General features: G+C 36.2%; 1 protein-coding gene across 1 annotated transcript in view; it reads right to left on the minus strand.

The window, feature by feature from the left end:
• Positions 1–13495, minus strand: part of ADAMTS19 (ADAM metallopeptidase with thrombospondin type 1 motif 19) — a 271112-nt gene that overhangs the window by 122529 nt on the left and 135088 nt on the right. Inside the window, exon 8 of the mRNA XM_026652365.2 lies at positions 8740–8845. Coding sequence (XP_026508150.1) covers positions 8740–8845 — 106 coding nt within the window. The remainder of the gene's footprint in view (positions 1–8739; positions 8846–13495) is intronic.

Raw genomic sequence — 13495 nt, forward strand, 5'->3', positions numbered from 1 at the left:
TCGAGGTCCCTTCCAGTCCTAGAATCTATGAATCTATGAATCTATGAATCTATAAGCTGAGAGTAGCAGTGATTTGTGAAAAGTCATGGCTGGGTGAGACATTGCTAAAAAAATCTCATTTTCTGTACAGGGGATAAAAAGTCTCTTAAGGTCTTGGCTACTTTACAGCTAGCTTCATGTATGACTAGATTAGGCTCCACCCTGATATGCAAAGAACAGAATCTAATCGTGAGAGAAGATCATTCTTGAGAAGGGAAAATTTTGATAGAATCTGGCTGAATAATATTTGAATAATTTATTCATGAATGTAACGATATTTTTAAAATAAATTACCCAGTGAATATTTTTTCATTATGGGCAAACCATTCACAAGTAATTATGAGACACATTCCTTTTTAAGTAAAATATTAATGAATAACTTTTCTCCCATTATTCACCAAGTTCTATGGATATACTAGTGTGATCCAAATTTTTAAAAATGGACTTGAAGCCATAAGCTCTCAAGTTTTATCCTGGCTCTAATATTGATTCAATGTGTGTCCCTGAGCAAGTCATTTAACCTGTTTTTAGCTTTCTTTTCAGTAACATGAAGATAATACTTACTTAGCTAGCATAGGGATCTGTATGGGCACTGTATAATCAGTTATTATTTGTCCAGCATTTTGAGGACATAAAATTCTGTAAGTGCAGCCATATTATTATTGTTATATTGAAGAGTTCATAGACAAATGACCTAATAGCCAGCTTTTATATGTTGTTTTATGTTGTTAGTAATATGAGTTACATGAAAGATATAGATACTGTTTATTCTGGTTAATAATCATGAGGCTGTGACCAACACGTGGCTGGTAACTCATCCCACAGCCAGGTCAACAAATAATTGTTTTTGAATATAAGAGAAAAGCAACATAGCTCATGGAACAAATGGATTTCCTCATGGAACTTGCAAGGGAATAATTGAGCTTGGAGGGGCAAGTGACCTTGTTACAGAGACATTTTGCTGATGTGCATAGCCAGCTGCATAGCCAACTTTCTATTTAGCAAGATTTTATTATGTCTCTATTGGATGAACATGCTGCTGGCCTAGGAAAACCAAACCCACTCCTTACTCTATGAATTTTATGCATAAATCAAAAGAAACATGTGGCCAAGGAATATTTGTCTCTTTCCAGCTATTAAGGCTCTAAGATAATGACAATATTTTAGAATATGCTTTGAATCTTATAACCATTTTAAGACCAATTAATGGTATTAATGCAATACATGTTCTAACAAATATGTTAAGAGTCATAAAGTTCATTGAGGACATGTAGAACATTGTACTTCACCCTGCCATCTGTGTGAGCTTGTGACTTCTGCAAAACAGCTTTTCGTAATTCCCTCTGCCACTTACACCACTGTTCTTCCACGAGATGTTGGATTCAGTGAGGGCACAAGTGATGGAAAATTAAGAGCTCCCAATATGCTTTCTCATTCCATTGTTATATAACATTTCCCCATCCAAGTGTCATTTTCTCTGATATGGCTCCTACAGTATAATTTACATGATATTTGCTGCATTGCTCACTGCAAGAAACTTGTGTATCCTGTGCTCTGTGCCTTTGCTTTGCATATGCATTATGTCATACATGTAAATATGGAAATAGAATGTGGGACTGGGAGAGGAAGAGGAGCTACTTTCTCAAGCATTCTCCTCTCTCCTACAGCAGGGGCTAAACGACAGGTAATCTGTGCCTCCTATAAGTCAATGCTGCTTCAGACTCAAGCTGTGCATCTGTATCACCTCCCAAATGGAGTTTTTGTATAGGCAACATGTGGAAGAGAAAAGAATGAGTGTCGTCACAGGAAAAGCATGAAGGAACCAAACCTACGTGGGGGAGAGGAGTGCCCCACTATAATTCCTCCCTGCAAAAGCCCCTCAAGAAACATTAAGAAAACTTCATAATCTGAACCTTCCCAAAGTGATCCTTTGTCCTTCTCATTCCGCCCATGTGTAACTCTACTGGAGTATACAGTTTGGGCCCTTGACTGAAGCATATACGGGTAATACAAATAGTTTAAAACTTTGCTGTGATTGTTTTATTTAACTTAATAAAATGAAACAAATACTTGGCCTGTTGGTGGATTTTTAAATTAAAGTATCTAATAATACAGGGCAAGTGGGCAGCAACAACAAAAAAGAGGCTAAAGGCAAATACTGCAAACTTCAGTATTTCATGATAAACAATTATGTCTAAGGTTTATGTACTCAGTTCTATGCCAAGAATAATCACTGAACTATACCATGTGATCAAATGAAAAAATTATATAATTAGGAAAAGAAAACCTTGAGCCATCAGATATTCATTGAATTGCCAAAAAGAAGGCTAGCTCTGTTTATTAATGAAAAACATTGACATTATTTTACACAATCTTTTGTCAACTTTCTCACAATTATCTGAAATGTTTTTAAATATCTACTAAAGTTATGCATTACATAAAGTGTTTTCCACATATTGGACACTACGTTTCCAGGACACTACTCCAAAGTGATGTTAATTAAAGAATCATCTTGTAGTGCATTGCTCAAACACAGGATGGAAAACTGAAAATTTTACCTATTTGGTTAATCGTTTAAATTTCAAATGATAAAATGATTTTACATTTTTTAAACTTGCTAAAGAAATGCTGACAAAGCATTTCTGAGGGGCTGGGGGATTTGGATGCACGAAGCCTGCCAAGAGTAGATTCTTCATTCTGACTAGTTTTTGTACTGTATTTCTTCCAGAGCTATCTCTTCCTCTAGCTAGCTGTCTGTCTTCACAGGACTCATCAGTGTAAGTCTCCATTAGAGCAAAATATGCTTGGATAAAATAAGATCCTCCCTGAAACTTTGCCTGTTCTTAGAAATTGAACCAAACAAATTAGTTTTTGTAATTTTGAAAATTCTAAAAAGGGCATTCGGCTTTCAGTTTGCAGCCAACCAGAAAGTGAAAACAAAAACCTCAAGATAAACTCGATCCATCTCTAAAATCCCTATTTGCAAATGTATCTTCTGAAAACCTTTCCAGAACCATTTGAATGTTTGGTGTTATATACTAATTTTGCCAGGCAAAAAAATTCTCAGCTGGTGTTTATCAGCATAGCTCCATGATTTTGAAACTCTGTCACCCACTTTTGATCCAAAATACCCAAATCTGTTAAAAAAGCTGAGGTGAGCATGGTGAATGATGGGGTCTTTGGAGACTTCATGGATAGGATACTTTGCTGTTTTTTGGCTGACTGGCTGCTCTTTGTGGGATCTACCATTAATTTACCATTGCTTTTATTTTATTATTATGGATGGGATGGATTTTTGATGTCTTGTCGGGGAGCCTAGACCTCCGAATAAGTGCCTTAAATAAAGAAATTAAAAAAATAAAAACAAATTTGCTTTAAGTGTAGTTTTTAAATGTATTTTGTCTCTGAATCAGTTTTTCACAGATACCTTAAGGTCTAATTCTGTTCTTATTATACACCGCTACCGCGATATAACGCTGTTCTTGGGAGCCAAAAAATCTTACTGCGTTATAGGTGAAACTGCGTTATATCGAACTTGCTTTGATCCGCCGGAGTGCGCAGCCCCGCCCCCCCGGAGCGCTGCTTTACTGCGTCACATCCGAATTCATGTTATATCGGGTCGCATTATATCGAGGTAGAGGTGTACCAGTATTAATTAGGAGTATCTGTTGAAACCAGTGGAACTACCCTAATGTAAAACCAGTCTGTGATCAAAGTCAGGTCCTACGTAACAAATAAAAGGAAAATTCTCTATGCTGCTTATGTGTTTTGTCAATTCAATAGAATAACCATTTAATAAAGAAGCAAGTGAAGTATGGTACCTTCTTTGTTATGAGGAGTTGATCCAAAACTGTTCTCTTACTTACACATGGATAATCTTAGCAGATTAAATAGTGTTTCCTGTAGAAATAAAAGCTTCTAGCTACTGTACAAAAAAGATTGCCCAGTGTGTGCCAAAAATAATATAAAAGCATGACTGTGCTATGTGATGATTGACCTCAAAATTGACCCACAACACTGCAAACATGAAGACCTCACAAAAGAATGTTAACTGCTAACAATACTGTTATAAATGTATGTATGTAAGCAATTTGCTTAGCATTTTGTTCTGTAGTTAGCATGAAAATTCTCCTAAAAAAAAAAAAAAAAAAAATCACACCTTCCATACTGTGGCAGTGTTTTTCGAACTTTGGACAATAAAGTTAAGTTTCCAAATCCATATTCAGGTACCTAAACAGAAGTATCTTGGTTTCCAGAAGTGCTGAGTAACCCCAGCTCCCATGGAAATCAAGGGGAACAGCAAGAGCTCAGCACTTTTGAAATCAGACCACTTCTATTTAGGCACCTAAATATGGATTGAGAAGGTGAGCTTTAGGCACCTTAGTTTGAAAACTTTTGGCTTTGTGACTTGAGAGAATACTGTTGCTGCTACAATTGAATCATCTTACTTAACAGGGCACATTCTGAAGTACAGTGAACTACTAAGGAAATGGGAAATAAAAGCAGTGTGAGAAATTGAAATAATGGATTCCTCATCTAAATTATGCCTTCAGGAAGACAGGCATGGACTCTATTAATAGAAGTATTAATGCTGATATTAATTGTTTAATCCTAATCTGTATTTCTTACTAAAATGCTTTAGAATGGATTTTTGTGCTGGAAAGCATAAAGGAAGTTATCATCAAGGTGAAATTAGTAACTAGTGATCCTTGTGATCTGTGCATCGAGGGGTCCTCTGTGCAAGGATCTCCACATCTTCGCAGGAAAAGGGATGTATGTGTCCACGACTTGCACAGAAGTATTCCACTACTCCCCCTAAACTCCTTGGAGAGCTCTGTGGGGGTAAGGAGGAGGTAGTGAGCAGATCAGTCAGGGCCAGAATACTTATATCACCCCCTCCTGCAGCCAGATACATAATATTTCCTCAGTAGCTTCCTCCTTGCTGAAGAATTCACAGCCAGAGGAGTGCTCAGGAGTGTAGGTCCAATGGACCCGTAGCAGCAGGAAGCAGGAACACAGCAAGAGAGGTCCTGGAGCTACTACTCAGCTTTCTGTGCCCCTATATAGGTAGTATTGTATCAGATATCTGGCTCTATGGTATAGTATTTTCTGGAGACAGCTATTTTAACACATTGATACAAAATGTTTCACTTGGTTAAGTAACCTGTATTGTGTGATCAGCTTTAAAACGTTAAAAACAAGGCTGGGTACATTTATAATAGCATTCTATAGGGAAGGTGTGACCACAGAAAGCTATTTTAAGAATTAGTTTCCCAGCTATACAGATACTGGATGATACCCAGTGAATGCTTCCAATTATTTATATGGCTCCCAAATTGTACTAAGTGCTATTATATATTATTTATTTAGATTTTAAGCTCTTCAATTTATACTTGTACAGAGACTGAAACAACAAGGCTCCAATCTTAGTTATGTCCTCTAGGCATACTGTAATAAATACATAAATAAATGTTTCCCACTAGAAGAGGGTTTCTTCAAATTATTATAAAAAAAACTGCAAATGAAATGGAAGAACACACACAGGCCAAGTTCTACGTAAGAGAAAGGGGTGGGAGGAAGATATGAAACAGAAGCACAAAGATTAAGTTCCACAGATACTGTAACAGGATATTTTACCTCCAAAATCAAGATTAAGCCCTTGTAGATGCCAAGCAGCGTCAGCATCTTGAGCCTCGTAGGCCAACAAACAATGAACTCCTATTAGCCACTAATTTACTGTAACAAAGCAGCAGTTAAATTTATCCAAAAGGAAAACAGAAGCTGAAAAGCCATAATCTCATTTTAATAATAATGTAACTAATTGAGTGGGGAAGTTTGAAACTGGTAAAATCTAAAAACAAGCAGTTCAAAATGTGAATGAAAGAAGATAATCCATGTTGATTCCACTAATCTCATATTTCAATGTATCTTTTAACAGAACTAAGAGCATGAATAAGAGGTTGTGGTTCCCACAGGGGGGGAAACGTGCATTACTGAGTCAAGGCATTTGCAGACAAACTGTAATATAGTGAAACACCTCAGTAATTGAGTAACACCAAAGATAACCATCTGTAGCATGTACTGTTTGGTAATTCCATGTGGCTTTTGTTCCTAAAGAATTCTGGAATGTTTCAGATCTAAATTTATTTCTGCAGGAAACAATCAGGATTTTAACTTGAAAAACTGTTTATAAAAATCACTTTAAGATTTTTTACAATGCCGAAGCCATTTATAATAGTAGAGTATTTTTATTTACAGATTTCTGAAACATGTTTTCAGCTTTATGACGACTGAATTTGGCTCCCTCCTCACATCTAAAGAGCTGCAGCAAAACTGCACAACACATAAAAAGTACCGTATTTTTCTTATCACGGTATAGAGAAGTATTATTTATTAGTAGAGTAAAAGATGTCATATATATTTCAATTTGTAATTTAGACACAAAACATATATTCCATGGTATGATACAAAAATTAGACAGGTTTGAATGGAACAAACTATGCTGATTGGCTGTGCGCCTTTGCCCTCTTCATTCTCTGTTCCTCTGCTGCCAGTCTTGCTTTGGTTTCCACAATGCACCTCTCTCCTTCCGCTACCTATTTATCCATCCCAGTTCTTATCATCATAGTATCTGAGCACCTAATATCTTTTCCTTCCTCATTCCCTTCCATTTCTCATTTTTCTCTCACTCATATTTCCTTTCCTCATCCCCCTCCACTTTATGCTTGTAAACCAATCCCTCTCTAACCATGCTCCTTACCTCCACCTCTACTCCAACCTCCACCAAAAAACTCTCTATATTATCATTGTTCAATAGAATGATGTTCAAAATGTATTCATGGGGAACTGTGAAAGCTACATATAGAAACTCCCTTGTGTGTGCTTAATGGAGGGCATAAAATGACATTAATAATAAAAATAACAGTATATTCAACCATGACTACAGAGCCGTAAGTACATTAATATGTATTTACAATTATGCACAGCAGGTTATGAGCATTTTGTGGATATATCAAAGTAGGTAACTGAGAAAATACTCTCAAATGCACCACAACTCTGCAGAGTTGTTCTATTAGGAGTCTACAATTAGGTCTGCATGTAGGTCAGACAGAAATCCATTCCAAAGTACAGAATATACAATTAAGGAGTTTGATATGCAAAACCAAACCCACAAAAATTAAACTATTAATTATTTTCAGTTGCATAAGGCACTTCAATTCCAGTTCTGAAAATATTGCCAAGTTTTTGCAAGCATACTTGTTTGTACTTAATGCCGTGTGCGCTAAATGTGCTCTTTGAAAAATCTTGCCAACAAGAGCTCATAAAGCTTATTTATTTATGCATTTTATAACAGTGGATGGTTTTCATTGTCATCTACAAACAGGTTGTGGGTTTTTTGGTTTTGCCTTATATTTCATTGTATTTTCTCTGAGAATTCCTTTCTATAAGCAGCAGATATCCAAAAATTAATTTAAAGGAAAGTGTTTATTTCTATATATTTTTTTAAAGTTTAAGGAATTTAGTGGCCTTAAATTATTTCTGTGGAAGGGATTCACCTGGAATGAACATCCCTGTAATCTTCCTCATCATCCTCCATGACTTCATAGAAATCATTCATCTCTAATTCACTGGGAGAGGCTATCCTTAAAACCAAAATCTCATTTAGTATTGACTTTCTTCTTCAGTGTTAGATACTGGGATCTCAGTTTTCTAGACAGTATGATTAAAATGTTCAAAAGTGGCTTCCAATTTAGGGTGCCCATCTTGAGACACTTGATTTTCAGAGGGCTGAGAGCTCACAGTTCCAACTGAAGTCAACAGCAGATGCCAGAGCTCAGATGGAGATGTCTAGTGCAGAGCCTCCAGAAATGATGGTCTCAAAAACTGAACTGCTTTTTAAAACATTGACCTAATTGATAAACTTTTATCAAATATTGAGGGTTAATACAGAAGATTCTCCCCCAGTAAAATTTGCAATTGTAAAGCACTGACTTATTCTTTTTTGAAGGGTGGGGAGATCAAGCAGTGAATTCCAAGTTTGATATCTAATTTGTTTTGGCAGCATATTGCTTTTTTGTATTAAGTTTACTCCTTAATACTCCCTACTCTCCTTCTAGCCAATAAGAACAACATCTGGTTGTAAAGAATGTACATCTTCAGCTTCAGAACAATCTTTGTGCTGTTTGGGGTGGAGGAAAGCTAGTGTTTTGATTACCATTGTGATTTAATAGGAACTATTTTGAGACTGGCAAACTCAATAAAATCTCAGTCAATTTATGATTTCATTACATGCTTTTTGGCAATATTAGTCAGAGCTGCATTTGATGCATAGTACCAAAATCCCCAAAACAAGTTCAGGAGACACGTGTTTTTTCCCCAGATTAAATTAGATCTTCCAAATGTTCTAATGAATTATTGTATATATAGAATGACTAATGTGCCATTCAAAGATTTGTTTTCTTGATTTATGTGCTATATTGACAAATTTATGTCAATTTTAACCAAAAAAATGAATTTCCTTAACTTATCATAAGTAATAGCCTTCCTTAATTAAAAAACAAGAACACACATACACAACCAAAGCTCCTGTGTTAAGTGATAAAGGATAAACTCCTGTATTAAAATTAAAATTAAATTTAGAGTCTGGAATAATACATGCCAACAAAAGTTAGGAATCTTTGTTTTCTTTCATGTACTTACTTGTGGCCCATCTCATGGGCAATGGTAAATGCGAGATTCAGACCATTGTCCTCTGCAATAATACATTTTCGTTTTTCACTGCACATTCCACTCAAATATGCTATACCTAGGAAACACAACCACCACATCAGGATTAATCATTATGAGTATTATTTATTATTAATACTTACACTATGGCCCTGGATTGGGACCCTATTGTGCTGGTGCTGAACTAACACATAGGGATGTACCTGCCCTATACTGTTTACGAACTAATTAAAGAGAATATGCAATTAGTGAATATAGCGTCAATAGGACAGAAAGGAAAAGAGAAGATCAGGATAGTGACAATATCACTCATTTACACACTATATAGTGTGCACAAAATTTGTTCCGAAACAATGTTATGTATTTAAATAAGGTAAATACAGTAACATTTGTAATACAGTAAATTTTGAAAATGTAAAGTAATACAGTAAAATTTGAACAGCATATTGTTAAAAAGGGCAATACAAATCTGATAATTTTATCCACAAATCTGCACAATTTTTTTTGTTAATAGACTTTAGTTTTATTTTCTGTTCTTCAGTTTCTACTCTTTCATTTTAACATTAGTACTTATTAATTTTTTAAGCACCAATATGGAGTTCAGTGCACAAGTTATAAAGGAAGACAAGTTTTTACAGGAAACCTCACATTTAATAAAACTATACCAATTTTTAATAGACAGCAGTCTAACCATCACAGTTATCATAAATGCCAAGGACCTTATCAAGCATATGATCTAAAACCTAGGATTTCAAAAACAGGAGCCTAAAAGTTAGACACTCAAGTCCATGATTAGGCTCCTAAATAAATGACCTAATATTCCAAAATGCTGAGCACCAAGCAGCTTTATTTGACTGAGATCATTTATTTAAGAACCTAGGATTTTAGGCTCCTATTTTTAAAGATCTTGGTTTAGGCAATCTATTTGATTATTTACATATTCCAAATGTACAGCCTATTTCCTATGGAACATCCCTTCAAAGGAATGGTGCCCTCTGGACCAACATATTTGTTGGATGTTTCTGATACAATTAAATGGCTAGAAGCACTTGGAATTTAGTCATAATTAGCTTTCTAAATTTACATCTCATAGGATGAAGTCCAAATATTTTAACTTGTCAGCCTGCAAACAAAAAGGCCTTATCTACAGTAGGAATTTTAGGCAATACCCCCATTGCTGCTCTGACTAGGTTTGCACAATGCAGTGGTTAAATTGTCTGGAGGCTAGTCTATACTAGTGCTCCCACTATTGTCAGCACCAATGGAGAAATGCTAGAAGAAAGGTAAGAGAATTACCTAACTTCTCAGTGTAGACACAGCAAAAAAGGCAACTGTGTTACACTGTGAAATGTTATTTTACATTGGGAAAGCCCTCTCTATGGGCTTTGTTTGCACAAAAAAGTGAGATGTCCCTAAAGGTTTTCCACAACATACCTTTCCCACACCCCTACAAAATGGAACATAAATACAATGTGTTGGCCTAAAAGCAGAGAAAGCTCTCGACTCTTCTCTGGCTGGTGAAGTCTGGATGTGGCAGAAGTAGCTGGTGACTGGTTGAGGAGTTTGAGGCTCCCAGCCTTTCCTGCCAGTGGGCAGAGCAGCAAAGCAAATGAGAAAGGGGAAAGAGGTGCCTTAGCCAGCTCCTCTCTTCTAAAATGATCATGTTCCTTATATAGGCTTAATGCTTCCCTCCACCACTGCTTGATTGCTATAGCTGCTAGTTCCCCTTACTATTCTACTGGCTCTCACAGGCATGATATAGCACTGAACAGGTAAATCCTTTGATAGGTTCCGTATCTATTGCAAGGAAGAAACGATAACCAGTAGTACTCATTACAAACAACAAATATCAATTTACGTAACCAAGGCTTCTTTGTACACATAGTTCTTATAAATGCGTTGATTACTGCTAATCTTCTAGGAATGTGAAACCTGCATTCTACTTACATTAAATTAGATTCTGATTCTAGATACAGCCAAAAGCATCATATACAATTAATGCTTTATTCCTTATTAAACAAAGTTGACCTTATACATGAAAGACACATCAAACACTAGCTACTGGATGTAAATCAGTCAACTACTAATCGAGAACTAGTTTCATGTCTTGTCCATGGTTATTAATTTCATGTGTAAGGAAAAAAACTGGCTTCGGTAAGCAGCTGCTCTTGTTTAACTATCACAAAAAAAGACTTTCTTCACATATATATATTATATATATATATATATATATATATTCACTGCAGTTTCCTTAGGTAAAAAAGAATTTCTTCATATGTATATGTTCACTGCAGTTTCCTGTGGCTTATTAACACAGCTGGAATTGCTCAAAGGTTAAATCCACACGAAATAACCAAAACAAAAAACAAAAACAAAAACCTTGAACAATTGCTCTTTTGTTATGATTGAAGTATCCCCACTGAAACCTGTGGGCTTTCCACACAACTTCAAATTAACAAAATTTGTACTTGAAAAGTCTTTGCTTGAACTCAGTGAATTTTTAAAACAACCCAATTCCATGTCTAAGAAAAAAGCCTAAAAGAAACATTGACGGTTACATATGTCAGAACAAGAAACAGTACTGAACTGGTGCATGCTTGATACAAGATGTTAAAATTCTCTTAACCTGTTGATGATCAAAGATGCTTTTTAGGATAATTAAATACAGAATTACTAAATGCAGTAGAACCTCACTAATTTGCACTACAGCTATTATGAAATATCACATTTTGTGAATTAATAAGTGCACAATCAATAAAATGGATTATGTTTCAGAAAATGAATATTGTTTTCATTTCATTTTGTCTACTATTTATATGGTTAATGATATGGTAGCAGTAAATATACTACCTTATATTTTGTGTAAAAAAAAGTCTTAGTACAATAATACATGCCCCCAGTACAGAATCTTCTAGTGTATCTTTGAGAGGCAAACACCTCTATTATTTTGCGTGTGTTTTAATGAATGTGGACTAGCTCTGATAGGTAGAGTATCAAAAAGTTCTCAACTGTCTTTGCCCAGTTACTAGTGGACAAGTGTCCACATCATAAAACCATGAATAAAATTAGCAATAATAAGTATAATTGCAATAGCAATAATAAGTATAATTGGAAACCGTGTCCATGGACAGACAAAGGATTCGATTAATATGGAGACGGAGGCACCCTCAACCCCAGAGATCCATCCATAATATTGGTGAAGTGTGAGGGAAAAAACATACTGCTCCCATGTTCAGTGTATAATTAAAAGCCTCGGTCATTTTTAATAATAATGTTTTAATTCGCCTGTTCTCATGCAATACAAAAAACTGTTGACCTGGAGTTTGGGTTGAAAAATTCTAGCATGTGCTTCAGGGGGACAAGAATCCTAAGAGAGGAAATTGTCACTCATCCTGTGCAGTAATTGTAGTTCTTTGAGATGTATGTCCCTATGGGTGCTACACTTCAGGTGCATATGTGCCTCCTGAGCCTTCGATCAGAGATTTCTAGCTAGCAGTGTCCATTCGGCTCGCACATGAGCCTTATGCCTCCTCATGGCAGTCACTGAGGCTATATAGGGATGCACTGGCCAAATGTCCTCAGTTCCTTCTGTTCTCAGTTATCCCCTAGGGAACAACTGAAGCAGAGGAAAAGGAGGACGAATAGTCAAGCACTAAGACACACATCTCAAAGAACTACAGTTACTGCACAGAGCGAGTAACATTTCCTTCTTCTTTGAGTAGTGTCCCTATGAGTTCTTCACTTCAGCTGACTTCCGAGCAATATCCCTAGAAGCAGGAGGGAGATTTGGAACAGGGCTCAGAACTGAAGATAGTACTGCAGAGACAAATGACACATCAAATCTGACGGCAGAAGTCCAAGTAGTGTCTCTACATATCTCTGACAATAGAACATTGTTCCAAAATGCAGTAGATGTTGCCTGTGATCTGCATGAATGCATTCTCACTCATGGGGGGGAGAAGGAAGGGATGAGCACCTGCACAATCATAACAGAAATACAACCTAATATCCATTTTAAAAGTCATTGAGCAGAAATAGGAGGCCCCTTAGCTCTATCTGCAAAGTATATGAAGAGTCTAGGCAATCTCTTAATCTGCTTAGTCCTATCCAGGTAGAAGGCCCTTCTAACATCCAAAGATGGAAATAGGATTTCTCTGAACTGTGATGTTTCAGGAAAAAAAATACTGGTAGATGATGTGATGTTATATGATTAAAATATGACCATGTAGATCATTGTTGCTACCACTGTTAAATAATCACAACAAATCTTGTACAAACTGCTTCAAGTAAGGTGTCAATGGAGAAGTTATGGTTTGCTGAATATGATTATCCTATTTGTATGCAAGTATCGTTTTTGTTTATGAAGTTATGAATATTGACTATGTACCTGAATTTCAAATGTGTTTGCTCCTGTGGTATCACCCATAGGGTAATTTGCGTCCAGCACATTGTGAATGGAGTATTCAAGTTGATGGCTCATCAATGAATACGATGGACCATGGAAGAAGCCTATCCACCCCTGATGGACTTTCATATGAACGTTTTCACTAGAGTATGCAAGAGCATGTGACTAAATCATGCAACCCTAAACTCCATCTTGTTACCTGTATTTTTCCACAAACTGGACTGAGAGCTTTGTTTTAATAGATTCTAGGGCTGGAAGGGACCTCGAGAGGTCATCAAGTCCAGTCCCCTGCCCTCATGGCAGGACCAAATACTGTCTAGACCA

This window comes from Terrapene carolina, unplaced genomic scaffold (assembly GCF_002925995.2).
Source record: "Terrapene carolina triunguis isolate 2854851 unplaced genomic scaffold, T_m_triunguis-2.0 Scaffold113, whole genome shotgun sequence".
Taxonomy (NCBI): domain Eukaryota; kingdom Metazoa; phylum Chordata; order Testudines; family Emydidae; genus Terrapene; species Terrapene triunguis.